This window comes from Akebia trifoliata, chromosome 7 (assembly GCF_017979445.1).
Source record: "Akebia trifoliata isolate Shusen 1 chromosome 7, ASM1797944v1, whole genome shotgun sequence".
Taxonomy (NCBI): Eukaryota; Viridiplantae; Streptophyta; class Magnoliopsida; order Ranunculales; family Lardizabalaceae; genus Akebia; species Akebia trifoliata.
In genome coordinates, this window is record NC_141381.1 from 1412513 (window position 1) to 1428615 (window position 16103).

General features: G+C 34.9%; 2 protein-coding genes across 3 annotated transcripts in view; both read left to right on the forward strand.

The window, feature by feature from the left end:
• PRP40C (pre-mRNA-processing protein 40C) overlaps positions 1-1320 on the forward strand; it is a 28188-nt gene extending 26868 nt beyond the window's left edge. Inside the window, exons 17-18 of one of the 2 annotated variants that reach the window (XR_015179670.1) lie at positions 723-794; positions 917-1320. The gene's annotated coding sequence lies outside the window, so the exon portion shown is untranslated. The remainder of the gene's footprint in view (positions 1-722; positions 795-916) is intronic. The other variant, XM_086446967.1, reaches the window with a different exon arrangement.
• Positions 1321-6999: 5679 nt separating this feature from the next.
• LOC147397892 (disease resistance protein RPM1-like) lies at positions 7000-9357 on the forward strand. Its single transcript, XM_086446968.1, has 2 exons — positions 7000-7324; positions 7406-9357. The coding sequence occupies exons 1-2, from the start codon at positions 7162-7164 to the stop codon at positions 9223-9225; spliced, it is 1983 nt and encodes a 660-aa protein (XP_086303094.1). The 5' UTR covers positions 7000-7161; the 3' UTR covers positions 9226-9357.
• The last annotated feature ends 6746 nt before the right edge of the window (positions 9358-16103 follow it).

The window sequence follows — 16103 nt, forward strand, 5'->3', positions numbered from 1 at the left end:
AACGCCTAATTTGGGGTTTCGCCTGAAATGATAATTTTAAGGAGCTGCTATTGCCACCCCAACTTTTACTTATTGCACCCCTTTTAAAATAATAAATAAGTCAATGGTTAAAAATATGTAAAAGTTGTGGAGTATATTTTTTTCCACTCTCGGGTGTGTCATCCCTCGTCAAGCCCTGTGACCCTCTTATATTCATTGTTTTCCCTTTCTCCAAGAGATCGGTCTTTTCGGGTAAATGGTTTTCCAACATGGTATCAGAACGCCTTTCTCTCCTCCACTCATCCAGTTTATATCTTCACGTGCTTTTGCCCAATTGGTTTTGAGTTGGACCCCCAAACTTATCATGGTATCAGAGCGCTGGGTTCGTATAGGTCACAGGTTCAAATCTTTCCACCCTTATGGGTGAGTGAGGAGGAGTGTTGAGTGCATATTTTTCTCCACTCTCGGGTGTGTCATACCCCAATCAAGCCCCCCGACCCTCTTATATTCATTGTTTTCTCCTTCTCCAACAGATTGGTTTTTTGGGGTAAATGGTTTGTCAACAAAAGTTGGGGTGCCAATAAAAACTCCCTCTAGATTTCTATTTTTCAGATTTAGATTTTATAGGAGCCTAATCCTAATTGTAAACAACTGTTGAAGTTGTTTGAATGTCTTATAATGCTTTGTAATAACTCGAACCAAACGTTTATGATGTTTGAATGGTGTGTTTTAATCTTTGATAGGGTGATAAGCAATTTAAGAAATTCGGGTGTAATAAGTAAAAGATGGGGTGCCCAACATTTCTAATGTTGAAGGTAAGGTACCCAACACTTTGTTTGTTTAGTCAAAGGGGTATTGTCTCGGTGAAAAATCAGTTGATAGGGTACTCATCAATCCTAGAGGCATACTTTCATTATTTTCCTCATTTTTTTGCTAGGTAAACTAATGGACTTGAGTGATTTCTGATCGTCAAGAGACGGGAATCATGACCAAGAACCCCGAAAAGAATGGGAACTCTGCAGCAGAGACCAAGTTTTGAGCAAATATTTCGGAACACAGCAGAGTTGTTCACAAAATTATAACCATTAAGGTTTACAGTTTGTACATTATTTCAGAGTCGAACACTTCGACAGAACTCTAGAACATAAAATTGAAATTTTGTTTCTGACCTTGTTGCTGCTGCAATCTCTGTTGGGGCTCATGTTCTTGGGGTTTCTATTTATTTGAGATTGGGTCTGCTCTGTTTTCTTCTGTAAAACTATTTGGAGTTATCAAGTTGTTTACAAATCTTTACACACACCAAAATTTATCATTATTGAGCACTTCTAATTGTTTGGTTCATTTTTTTAATTCATATATTTATATGAAAAAAAATTCCAAAATGGCTTCACTCTCAAATTTCAAAACGTTGTGGTGAATTTTCAAAATGTTGACCGAATAATATTATTGAGACAGGTTATTCACACATGATCGGTAAGAACAATTTTGCTCCTTCGTCTCGCAAACTAGGGTTAGTGGCATTGCCTGTTTCGCATAAAATCAGTTCTAGTCCAAATACAATCCGGTCCTCATTGTATTGGTCCCAGATTGACCCCAATCCCATTTAAACCTGATCCATTGACAGTCCTACTTCCTCGGTACCCAGAGATCCAGATGACTTGGCTGAGTGATCTCGTTTTCTGGCGAGTTTGAATCAGTTAGCGTGTTTCGAAAAGAGAGCTGTTGTTGGCACCCCAACTTTTAATTTATTACACTAATTAAAATACAAAAAAGGAGAATCTCCATTTCATGGGTTGAATATGACAAAATTTTCAAGTCTGGTATACTGTTCATTTTAATTCTCAAATCATATATATTTTTTTTAGTGAATCGTCAGTGATTTTGCCATATCAACTATCTCATTGGTAATTTATCAATGAATCTGTTGATATAAAAGTGCCGAATTCATTGGAAAAACATGTTTTGGGAATTAAAATGAACAGTGTACCGAAAGCAAAATTTTGACATAAGTTGCACATGTGTTGAAAAATATCTCATAAAAAAACAAGTAATGGTTGAAATAGTAAAAATTCAGGTGCAAATAGAAGCTCTTTCTCTTCCCTTTTTGTTTTGATTTCTATTTGTTAGATTTAGGATTTTATATGAGCCTGATTCTAATTGTAAACAGCTGTTGAAGTTGAATGTGTAATAATTCTTTGTAATGTTAGAGGCAATTACTTAAATCAAACTTTTGTAATTTTTGAATGGTATGTTTTAAATTTTAATCTTAAATTAGGTTGTGATAAATAAGGAAAATACTGAAGTAACATTGAAATTGACATCATTTCAAACATTATGGTTCTGGACACACCATTTGACATAATTTCAATTTCAGTGTTTTACTTTAGAAAGATTGAGAAATAATTTATGAAAGAGTCGAGTTGGGGTGAAACAATGACTTGGTGGCGCACACACAACCATAGATGCTTTTCCACGAGATATAAGTAAAAAGCATCGACGGTTGCGCACACCACCACGTCATTTGTGTCACCCTTGTGTTTTTGTTTGTTTCATTTCAGCATTAGTCTTTATGAAATTGTGATGTAATAAGTAAAAGAATAATGATGAATGCACACAGTTGGATATGCTGTTGAGGTGGCAAGGTCACAGAATCACACATCTTTTTTCTATGTATCCCAATGAAAAAGATCAATGATTCTGTGCACATTCCAAGTTAGCGTACCCAACCGCATACCAAAATCGCATGCCTTCATCATGACTCTTAAGTAAAAGGATTTACGAAATAAGCATGTGAGGGTATTTTGGTAAAAAATATTTTTAAAAAAGGATTTCGGTAAAAATCCATTTTCAAAGTGTATTTATTGAACTTTAGTTTAAGGCACATGTTAACAAAACCCTAAGTAAAATTTCAGGTGCCAATGGCATCTCTCTTCAAATTGATAGAGGTGAGTTAATGTTTGAATAATGATGAATGCACACGGCTGACGTGGAAGGGCACAAGATGCACATCTTTTTCTAGTGTATCCCAATGAAATAGATCTATGATTTTGTGTACTTACCACATCAGTCGTGTACCCAATCTCGTGCCCAAATCGCTTGCATTGCTTTCTTTTTCTTTTCCACTGACAACGGGGTTAGTTTTGGTTTTCTTTAGATAAAGAAGGTAAAATAATTACTAGAGAGAGAGAGTGGTGGAGAAGACCTTGACCCCAATAATGGTATCCAACTCTTATCCCATCTAGTATTTATTTAAACAAATAAAAACTTCTTGCTTTTTTAAAAGAGTCATGATGGAATGACCTTAAGCTGGAACCTCACATGACACTACGTGACTTGAAAGTGGATAGGAATCATATATTTTTTATTCGTATCTCGATGAAAAATATTTATGCTTTTCATACACTTTCACGTCAAAAAGTGCGATATGAGATCTTAGTCTGAGGTCACTTCAGCATTATCCTTCTTTAAAAGTATTTTTTTAAAGAGCATTTGAGTAAAAGTCATATATGTTTTTCATTGAGATATGAGGAAGAAGTATCTATGGTTATGTGCACACCCATGTTTGAAAGGATGTCAATTTCAATGTTACTCTAGTATGATTGATAAATAATTTAAGAAATTAGGATGTAATGAGTAAAAGGGTTTTGTTACATACACCTTGGAATAAGCATGTGAGGGTATTTTGATAAAAATATATATTTTTAAAAGGGCATTTTTTATACAAAATCCAATTTATCAAAGTGTATTGAACTTTTGTTCATGCCACATGTTAACAAAACCTTAAGTAAAATTTCGGGTGCCAATAGCATCTCTCTTTCAATTGAAAGAGGTAAGTTAATGTTGGAACAGTGAAGAATACAGAGCTGACGTGGCGAGGGCACGGAAAGCACCTCATTTTCTAGTGTATTCTATGATTCTGCACTTATCACGTCAGCCACGTACCCAATCGCGCACCCACCCATACCACGTACATTGATTCCTCTTTCTTTTGCACGACAGCAGTGGTAGTTTTGGTATTCTTTAGAGAAAGATGATACAATAATTACTATAGAGAGAGAGAGAGATATGAAGAAGACCTTGACCTCGTAATGATGTTCATCTCTTATCTCATCTTTTATTTATTTAAAGAATTTTTTATTTTATTTTTTTAAAAATATTTTTTTAAAGGACATGTGAGTAAAAATCATAGATATTTTTCATTGAGATACAAGGAGAAGTGCACACTGATGTTTGCAAGGATATCAATTTCAATGTTATTCTAGCACAGACTCGATAAATAATTTACGAAATTGGGATGTTACAAGTAAAAAGGTTTTGTGAACGACTTAACGAATGAAATATGTAAACCTTGGAATAAGCATATGAGGGTATTTTGATAAAAGCATATTTTTAAATGGTATTTTTCATACAAAATCCAATTTTCAAAGTGTATTTGTTGCATTTGGAAGGCACATGTTTACAAGACGCTAAGTAAGATTTGGGGTGACATTAGCATCTCTCTTCAAAAGAGGTCGAGATAACATTTTGCTTTCTATTCCTTCTACACCGACAACAGGGTTAGTTTTGGTATTATTTAAATAAAAAGGTACAATAATTGGTAGAGAGAGAGATGCACAAGACCGGTCTTGTCTCCCTCTCTTATCTTTTTCTTCCTCTTTTCTTTTGCACCGAAAGTAGGGTTAGTATTGGTCATCTTCAGAGAAGGTACAAGGTACAATATATAATTGGTATATATATGGGTCCCGTTCAGCACCCTAAGTTTTACCACACACTTTAACAAACGTGTTTTGTCTTACATGGGTTAAAAGTTTTGGAATGGGCTGATTTTTGGTGAGGATGATCTCTATGGTGAGGAGATCATTCTCACCAAAAATCAGCTCATTCCAAAATTTCTAACCCCATCAAAAATGATTTACAAAAAATGGACGGTCCACGATTTTTCAACGTGTAAACATGGGGCTAAACATTTCGGAATGGGCTGATTTTTGGGGAGGATGATCTTCTAATCATAGAGATCATCCTCACCAAAAATCAGCCCATTCCAAAACTTCTAACCCATGTAGGACAAAAAACGTTTGTTAAAGTGTGTGGTAAAACTTAGGGTGCTGAACATTTCCCTATATATATATATATAGGGTCCCTATCCGTGGCCAACAGTTTGGCAAACATTTTGGCAAACACTTTTTCAAAACATGGGTTAGAGGTCTTGGAATGGGCTGATTTTTGGTGAGGATGATCTCTACGGTGAGGAGATCATCCTCACCAAAAATCAGCTCATTCCAAAACTTCTAGCCCCATTTTACAAGTTGAAAAATCGTGAACCGTCCATTTTTTGTAAACCATTTTTGATGAGGTTAGAAGTTTTGGAATGGGCTGATTTTTGGTGATGATGATCTCCTCACCATAGAGATCATCCTCACCAAAAATTAGCCCATTCCAAGACCTCTAACCCATGTTTTGAAAAATGTGTTTGCCAAAATGTTTGCCAAACTGTTGGCCATTGAACGCTACTCATATATATATATATATATATATATATATCCTTCTACACCGACAATAGGGTTAGTTTTGGTATTCTTAAAAAAAAAAGGTACAATAATTGGTAGAGAAAGAGATGCACAAGACCTTGACTCCCTCTCTTATATTTTTCTTCCTCTTTTCTTGTGCACCGAAAGTGGGGTTAGTATTGGTCATCTTCAGAGAAGGTACAAGGTACAATAATTGGTGTAATATATATATATATATATATATATAGAGAGAGAGAGAGAGAGAGAGAATTTGAAGACAACTTTGACTCCAAGGATGTCCGTATATCTCTCATCTCATCTATGATTATGTGCACACCAATATTTGAAAAAATGTCAATTTCAATGTTACTCTAGCATGATTTGATAAATAATTTAAGAAATTAGAATGTGATAAGTAAAAGGGCTTTGTTAATGACTTAATGTATGCAATACGTACACATTGAAATAAGCATATAAGGGTATTTTGATAAAAAAAAAAATCTTTTAAAAGGGCATTTTTGATACAAAATCCAATTTATCAAAGTGTATTGAATTTTAGTTTAGGGCACATGTTAACAAAACTTTAAGTAAAATTTCGGGTGCTAATAGCATCTCTCTTCCAATTGAAAGAGGTGAGTTGATGTTTGAATAATGATGAATACAAAAGCTGATGTGGTGAGGGGACGGAATGCATTTTATTTTCTAGTGCATTCTATGATTCTGCACTTATCACATCAGCCACGTACTCAATCGTGCACCCACCCATATTACGTGCATTGATTTCTCTTTCTTTTGCACCAACAACATGGTTAGTTTTGATATTCTTTAGAAAAAGAAGATACAATAATTGCTTGAGAGAGAGAGAGAGAGATATGGAGAAGACCTTGATTCCAATAATGATGTCCATCTCTTATCTCATCTATTAAAATTTTTATTTTCTTAAAAATATTTTTTTAAAAGGCATTTGTGTAAAAATCATAAATATTTTTCATCGAGATATGAAGGAGAAGTATTTATGGTTATGTGCACACCAATGTTTGAAAAGATATCAATTTTCATATTATTCTAGCATAACTCGATAAATAATTTAAGAAATTAGGATGTTATAAGTAAAAAAGTTTCCCTATCGACATAAGGAATAAGCATGTGAGGGTATTTTGGTAAAAGCATATTTTTAAATGGTATTTTCGATACAAAATTCAATTTTCAAAGTGTATTTGTTGCACTTTGGAGGGCACATGTTTACAAGACGCTAAGTAAAATTTAGGTGACAATAGCATCTCTCTTCGGAGGAGGTCGAGTTAATGTTTTTACTATCTCTTCAGTCTGCACCGATAATAGGGTTAGGCTTGGTATTCTTTAAAGAAAGTAGGTACAATAATTGCTACAGAGAGAGAGATGGACAAGACCTTGACCCCATCTCTTATTTTTTTCTCTCTCTTTCATTTGCACCAAAAGTGGGTTAGTATTGGAAATCTTTAGAGAAGGTACAATAACTGGTTTAGAAAAAGAGAGAGAGAGAGAGAGAGAGAGAGAGACGGCCTTGACTCCAATGATGGCCATATATCTCTTATCTCATCTGTTATTTATTTATTTAAAGAAACGAAACTTCTTGCTTTCTTAAACCTCGAAGAGCTTTGATTTTATCTGTTTCTTCACATAATAAGGAGAATTAATGGAAGAAGTTGTAGCAACCATTTTCCTTCGAAAATTAAATTCACTTTTACGTGAGGAGTCTGAAATATTTGGTGGCCTAGAAGACCAAATCCTACTTCTCAAATCCCAACTTTCACATCTAAATTCTCATATCCAACCTTTCCGGAGCGAACTCATTAAAATCGGTTACTTCAAGAGTGAACTCAATAAAATCGGTTACGAACTCATTAAACTCGATCACTTGGAGAGCGAACTCATTAAACTCGGTTACTTCAAGACTGAAGAAGATGGTGCCACGTCCAACATAATAAGCATCGAATTGAAAGAATCGATTCACAATTGGTTGGTTTGGTTCAGAGAAACCATCCACGACGCCGATGATTGTATCGAGCTATTCATCATTTGGATGAATAATAATAACAAAGATGGGTTGGACGACTCAGATCGAATAGTAGCTGCTGCTCTGCTCGGGTGTGAATTGAGAATTATCAACGAATGTCTCGTTGAAATTCTGGATGCCAAGTCTCAACTGGATACCTCAATTTCATCGTTGTCGATTGAACATAGTGCTCTTATTGATGATGAAGGTGCAAATTCTTTTATACAAAAATTTAATTCTTTACCAATAGACCTTAAATCCTGCTTCATGTACTATGGCTATTACTTTCAAGGTTGGCTTGTAGGTAAAGACACTTTGGTTCAGCTATTGATGGCCGAAGGTGTAATTGAAGAAATTCCAGGAGGAGAGAGAATGGAGGATATTGTTGAAGGCAATATCAACAAGTTAATTGAACTAGGAATGGTTCATGATCAAAATCAATATGAAAAATTGGAAATAGATCAATATTGGCACATAATTCAAGATGAATATTTCAAGATAATTTACGATGAATATACAAATATCCCTCTCAATATTCGTCACGTAACTATCTGTTTGGGCGACAGCAGCGAAAAAGCATCCTTCTGGGAAAATATCCATATCTCATCAATTCAATGTATTCATGTGAAATTCTCGGAAAAATTATTCAATTTGAAATTGTTGCGGGTGTTGAACCTCGAATCTGGCGATTATGAAAGTAGCACTATAATAGAAGAAGTGGGAAATCTGATACACCTAAGATATCTAGAATTGAATTTTCGTAATTTAGAGAAGCTTCCAGAGAGTATAGGCAATCTTCGAAACCTCCAAACTTTGACAATTGGATGTCGTTCGTTGAAAGAACTACCAAGTGGAATTCTAAATTTGCAACAATTAAGGCACCTTAAAAGATACAATTTTGGGAAGCCAGGAAGTTTGGGACTTATAGGGATAAGACGATTGACGAACCTCCAGACTTTGAGTGGTATAGTCGTCGGTGATGGCATTGCCAGTGAGTTAAGTAACTTAACCCAAATCAGAAAACTTCAAATTGCTTATTTAATGGAAGAAGATGCAAGTGAGTTATATGCTTCTATAACGAAGATGACTGGACTACTCTCCTTATCTCTATCACCAACCACCTGTAACGAAGAGGGTTTTTTCAACGAAGAAGATTTCCTACCTTCCTTGGAACCATTCTCGCCTCCGCCTCTCCTTCAAAAGCTTTATCTAGCAGGGTGCTTACAGGAAATGCCTGATTGGTTAAGCTCTATGAAAAACCTCACTCGATTAGTTTTAACACATTCTAATCTATTGGAGAACCCGGCTTCTCTCCTTGACTCTCTTCCTAACTTGAAATTTCTTAAATTACAAGAGGCCTACAAAGCAAGGTTTATTGGCAGAGAGTTCTGCAGGTCTGGTGGGTTTCCTACTCTAGAGACTCTCATTTTTAAATCCTCTTCTCTAATTGAATGGACGGAACTTGAAGACGGATCTTTTCCAAGCTTGAAGTTCCTCTGCTTGAGATGTTCGAGTTTGACAACTCTCCCCGAAGGTTTGCAATTAATCACCACACTCCAAAAATTGGATGTGGGCTATTCGCAGGATGATCTTGTACGGAAGTTGAGTTCTTATGGAGGCCCAGAGAATTATAAGATCAAACACATCCCAATCATATTCCACCATGGGCGTCCTATTGAATGCTGGGATGACATACATCATTAACTGCGATTCTCACAATTTATGTATATGTATTGTGGTTCCAAGCGATTTCTTTATGTTAAGTATACAAAGATGTTGGATGGTCTTGATGTATGAATGAACTTTTATACAATATAAATTTCCACTTGACAGGTCTATGGAAATTTCTCAAATGGGACTACATTTTTTAACCCATTAATATGGAAAGACTAAGCATTATCAAGCATTTATATATATATATATATATGGGGTCAGGTTCAAGGGCCATGTGAGAAAACATGTGAGAAAACTTTCATTTTTCAAAATAAGGGTTAGAGGTTTTGGATTGAGCTGATTTTTTGCAAGGATGGTCACTATGATGAGAAGATCATCCTCACAAAAAATCAAGTCAATCAGAAACTTTTAAATCCATCAAAAGTGATTTACAAATTAGTGATAAAAATTGGTAAAAAATCGACGGTCCACATTCTAAATCACTTTTAATGGGGTTAGAAGTTTCAGATTGGGCTGATTTTTTTTTTTTGTTTGGATGATCTTCCCATCATAGAGATCATCCTCACAAAAAATCAGCTCAATCCAAAATTTCTAACCCATATTTTAAAATTTTATTTACCGTCGAAAGTTTTCTCACATGTTTTCTCACATGGCCCTTGAACCTGACCCTATATATATATATATATATATATATATATATATTTTTTTTTTTTAAATTTATTAAAGAGGTCGAGATAAATTAAGAATGTCATCTCAGTCTTAGAGGCAATCGAGTGAGAAAGTCAAATTGAATCATCCGTGATCTGGGATGACTGAATCGATATTTTGAAATCTTGGCGAAGCTTTTGAAAACTTAGCCTAATTGACCCATCGTGATTTCATATTTTATATTGTTTTCTTTCTAATACTTTTAATGGTTGTGATCTATATAAGATATGATTTTGTGGTTGGGCATTTGAGCATCTGTTGAATTGAACCACCTTTTAGCAGATAATAATCATTTAAATATACATAAATACATCAATAAACTTCCAACTCCAATCAAACGACCATTACTCTTGTCCATAGCTTTAAAAAAACATAAAAAATGCTGCAAGGTAGTCTGGCCAGCTAGAAATTACTAATAAAGCTCATCTTGATTGTGGCCATCGGGTATTTAGCAGGGTATTTTGGATATTTTACTGTTAAGAGTGCAACAAATTAACATGAACACAATTTAGTTAGGTTCTATGCTACCACCCCAACTTTTACTAACAGCGCACCAATTCATATGCTGCCGCAGAATTAGCACACATCTTGGTGTGCTGTTAGTAAAAGTTGGTGAGCCACTAAAACCTCTCTTTAGTTTTTCTAACTTTGGAAGTGTAATGATTTTCTAATCTAACCTGACAGGATAACTCAAGTACTCATCGACGTGGCATGTGTAAAAAACCATAGATTTTTGCCTCGGGATACACAACTGCACATCCCCACAAAATCTATGGTTCTTTCTTTGTACATGACATGTCGATGAGTTATTCTGTCAAGTTGAGTTAGGAAATGAGCACTCAATATATAATTCCCAAACCAGAAGAAAAAAACATGATTTAGTAATTATTTTGGGATGTGCACTGTCCCCTTCCCCTTATTTATTCATTTTTAATTCATGAGTTGATAACTTGCCTGGAATTGTTCTCCAATCGATTCTTCTTTTAATCACTAAAAGTATATCTTGGGATGAAATCATCTTATTTACAAGGACAACACATATTCCAAACTATTTATAAAATAAAATACCAAATGTGCCCCTACAATTAATGCACAAGGGTAAGGAGTATTTAAGGTATTTTAGTGTAAAAGCTTACCATTTTAAAAATTAAATATTTATCACACAATTTTTTTCTTTTAAAAAGTTACTATTTTCACACCAACTTTTACTAATGACACACCAATTCCTATATAAAGAAATGCACATAGTTGGTGTGGCGTTAGTAAAAATTGGTGTGACAATAGCAACTATATATATATGTGTGTGTGTGTGTGTGTGTTTATTTTCTTTTCTATAGGTACCATTGGGGTACAAAGAGACATCGGCACAACTGAATCCCTGACTCCCATATTATCTTTAATAGTTGAGAAAAAGTCGTGAATAGGCAATAGTGTGTTTATTTAAAAAACCATGTTTTGGGAATTAAAATGAACATTGTACCCGAAAGAGAATTTTGGCATAAGTTGCACACGTTTTGGGAAATATCTCATAAAATATAAGTCATGGTTGAGAAATAATAAAAATTGGGGTGCCAATAGAAACTCTCTATCTTCTCTTTTTTATTTTGTTTTGTTTAGATTTCTATTTGTTAGATATAGGATTTTGTATGAGCCTAATTCTAATTGTAAATACTTGTTGAAGTTGAATATGTTATGATTCTTTGTAATGTTGAGGTAATTAGTTAAATAAAACTTTTGTAATGTTTGGATGGTCTGTTCTAATATTTAAGTAGGTTGCGATAAATAAGGACTATGCTAAAGTAACACTGAAATTAACATTTTTCAAACATTATTGACGTGGATGTGGGTACAAAATCATAAATGCTTTTCATCAAGGTACAAGTGACAAAAAATCATTACGAGATTATGGTTATGTGCATAGTTAGTAATTTTGTGCGACAAAAAATCATTAATTATGAGATTATGGTACTGTGCATAGTTAGTAATTCTGTACAACAAATAATCATTACGAGATTAATTTGAGTACGATTCGAAATATATTTATACTCCTATTTATGTAAATTCTGTGTATGTATACATGTCATGTTTATGCTATAAATTTACCTCTTAACATTAGTTCTATGTATTATTATTTTTTCATGAGAAGAGTTCAGCTTCTGATGCCTATACTTTATGTATCATATCATAAAATGCATGTTTTGCAGACAATTTATCTTTTTGTGGCACCGAACTTCCAATTGTTTTGCTATTCAATTTTTTAGGAGATGCTTAAAGAACGTAGAGTGGCGCCATTTTCAAAATTGGAGAAGGAACTACCGAAGATAGTATTTGATCCATGCTTTAAGGTTTGTTGAGTCTAAAGATTAAGAATTTCTTAGTACGGGAATTTAGGGCCTTTCCTACAACTGGAACTACATTGACTGGTTTGTTGGACCCATATATATTTTTAGCTACATTGTGGCATGGTGAATTTGCTTTTTCTGTATTTTCATATTTTGTCAACCCCCTTAATCATAATAGCATGATGATTGGTTGAACTTGAGTTTTGGTGCTAGTATCTTTTTTCCTTTTTTAGCCTCTTACGTCTATAACTTTTTGTTGACAAACCATTTATCCCAAAAGATTGATCTGATGGGGAAGGCACAACTATGAATATAAGAGAGCCACGAATCAAATTGGGGGACGATATATGAGCACGTGACAGCTTGCAACGGATGCGTATAACACAACATTCAACACTCCCCCTCAACTATAAGGGTGGAAAATCTCCTCGAGGAGATTCGAACCCGTGACATGTACGAACCTAACGCTCTTATACCATATTGACAAACCATTTATCCCTAAAGACGATCTGATGGGGAAGGCACAACTGTAAATATAAGAGAGTCACGGGTCAAACTGGGGCACGATACATGAGCACGTGACACCCGGGAGCAGAGGCGGATAACACAGCACTCAGCACTTCTAAGTTTAACACCTACATTTCCAGAAAAAAAAGGCTTGCTCTTTTTAAGAAAACAGAATTTCTTGTTGGAATTTTTGTTGTACTATGAGCTTGTATGCTTTGGTGGCACTAGGTGAAGCCAATATTGTTACTGTTTGCTTTTTGAGGAAATATTTTGGACGTATTTAATTGATCTGTTCCAACCTTTTCATGAGGAAATCCAAACTCCTAGGTTTTACAGATTGCCAACATGACTAACTTAGAATGTCTACGACTCCATGATGCAATATTGGCAATCTAACATGGAACCATGCCCTGTAAAAATCAACCATGTCAACGATTGGTGCATCTTTCCGTTACCTGTCAATATGTTCAATGAGAATTGTAGAATTTGGATGAGGAGCTACAATGGGTCATTCTCTGTTAAGTCCTTTTACTCTACTTTGTTGTCTTGTGAGTCCAACACTCATTGTTCCCAAAGTCGGCCATATTTGGTCCTCAAGTGTCATCTTGGTTGGCTTTTTCCTGATGGTCTGCGGCTTTTAACTGAATATTGACTATTAGTCATGTCATGTATAGGGGTATCTTGTGCGCCAACTTCTGTTCTTTATGTAAACATGATTGGGAATCAATAGATCACGTTCTTATTTATTCATCATTTTCTAGAATAATCTGATCCCATTTCCTAGCATTATTTCATAAATCTTTGTCCTTTCTTATATTTGTAGCCTTAGTGTTGCAATATTGGCAATCCTCGTGCTTTAGTGGTAGGAGGAATATCCTGTGGAGCTTTTGCGTTTTGCCATTTGTTGATCTTTGCAAGGGAAAAATAACTTTTTTATATATATTGTGTTACTCTCTCTCTTGAGGGCTTATATTCTTTTGGTGTAAGTTTATCCTAAGTTAAGGAGTTTTTCTTCGAGGACTTTCTGTTTGCAAGTGTCTTCTAATAGTTTCGAAAGTTATGTGTTAGTTGTTTTGAGCTGTTCTTGTTTTTTTACTTTTGTGTTCTCTTTAGGTCATTCTTCTCAACCACCCGTGTTTCGATGTTTTTTTCATCAATTAATTTACTTATCGAAAAAGGCAACCATTACAAATGATTCTAATCTTCTGAGATGATTGAGGTAATTATACAAGTTAAAAGGCATGACTGAATAGATGGTTAGGATTGTCCAATGTGGTTGGTTTTCAGCTTAGGATATCTTCTAGATGAGACCATCAAAGGATGGGTCTTGCCATCCTATACAAACCTATATTTGGCTGTCATTGGTAGACCAATAAGAGTGAATATATTACACTGATTCATACCTTATCTTGTCCATACCCCTTATTTTCAATGGGCATGTACGGATATAAAAGATAGGAGGATCTCTCAATTGGACATCCAGATCATCATCAAATCTACAAAATAGGAAAATCAAGGAAACAACTCTCCTAACCTTGAAATCAACGAAAAACACACACATCAAACAAAACCAAAACAGACATCAGCAGAAAAATGGCTCTCATATACCATCCGGAAATTCTAAGAATGTTCAGTTTGTTAAGGCATCTTGCATTGCTCGCTACAAGCCTTTATGTTAATAGAGAAAACAGATTTTACAACTATTTTACATGTATACCCTCATAACACTACACATGGAAAATTATGTCTTTCTTACACAGTTATACACCAAAAAGTACTAGAAACACATCCACATACTAACATAACCACCTAATAGGATCAACTTTGACCTAACCGATCTGTAGGACTTGTCAAATAATGTCTTCTTACCACTCTGATTCATTCCATTTAAATCACACCAAGACAAACAACCAATGTCTCGTTCTGGCCATGTATGAGACCAAAATGTCTCAGCTGTGGCATTAAAAGGTGAGACGATAATTTTAAACTTCTTGACCGAATGTGGTATGCCTTAGAGGTGTTAAACTTATGTATAATTTCTGGTCATTTGACTCAGTAATGGCCAAATTTCTATGCAATTTTTATCCAAGTCAGAAAGCGACCTGCATTGGAAACTCCCCCCACTCCCAGCCCCACACCAATAGGTGACTTGGATATTGTTGAAGTTATGTTCAATGGAATCTTTTTTAGGTCTAAGTATCATTAAATTGATGTGTTGAACTGTATTTTAAGCGGATCCCTGATCATTGAATATGGCCTTAATGATGATAAGAGCCTACAATGCCTCTTTTCATATTCATGTTATATAATACTAGAAGGTGGCATGTGCAAACACACATATATCGGAAGGGTTTATTTGTAATTTAAGATATTTATTAAAGATTTATGAAAATTACGTAGTAAAAAAGGGTATTTTTGTAATTTTGAAAACTAAGCAACGTGATTATACGGTCATGGGTTGCGATTTCTCGGGTTTTCCCCAAAATGATCCTGATTATATTAAATTTAAATATAAAAGTGGCGGCATTTATGGCCACTCAATTTTGATGCTGAATCACTTCTACTCTGCCTTCTTTCATTGTAATAGTAAATATTAGGTTTGCACTTTTGTATGCAGGGTGCTTCCAATTAAGAAGGCCGCTGAAGAGAAGATTCATGCCATACGGGCGGCTGCTGCCTCTAGTTTCAAGTCCATGCTCTGCGACGAATGGGATATTAATACAATACCCGTGGCATGTGAAACACGTATTAAAAGGCATCTGGATGCTCCATAGGAAATGTACTGAAACTACTTGTTGCATATGAAAACATTCTGCACATCAGAAAGATGAGTTGCATCAGCCCAACGAACTTCTTTGGATTTGAAATTTCAAATCATCTGTTCTCAGAAAACTTGTTTTTTTTTTCTCTGATCCATTTGGGTTCTCAGAGAAATGGGGACCAAAATAGGATTTTGTGTTCTCGACATTATCAAAATCACATTAATTTTTGAAAAATTGCATCTATATAATTCATTATTGATTCCAAAAGAAATGGACTTACTGATGAAATTTTAGTAGAAGATTGCACCTACTTAATTGATTCCAGAAGAAATGGATTGATTGGATCATCAGTACTCGATGGGGGTGAGTTTTGGTCATGGTCCATTCAAGAGTTGTTTTATCAATTGTACAATTTTGATTGGTTTGCATATCATTGATTGTTTACAAAGAGTTATGGTATGAAATATTAGCGTGGAGTGGGTTTGGATGTTTGAAATAAGATCTGCTTTAATTTGGACCGCTTTTGGGTCTTGGCAACCTGACCCAAAAACTTACGCAAAAATCACATAGAAAGTTCTCGTATATGACT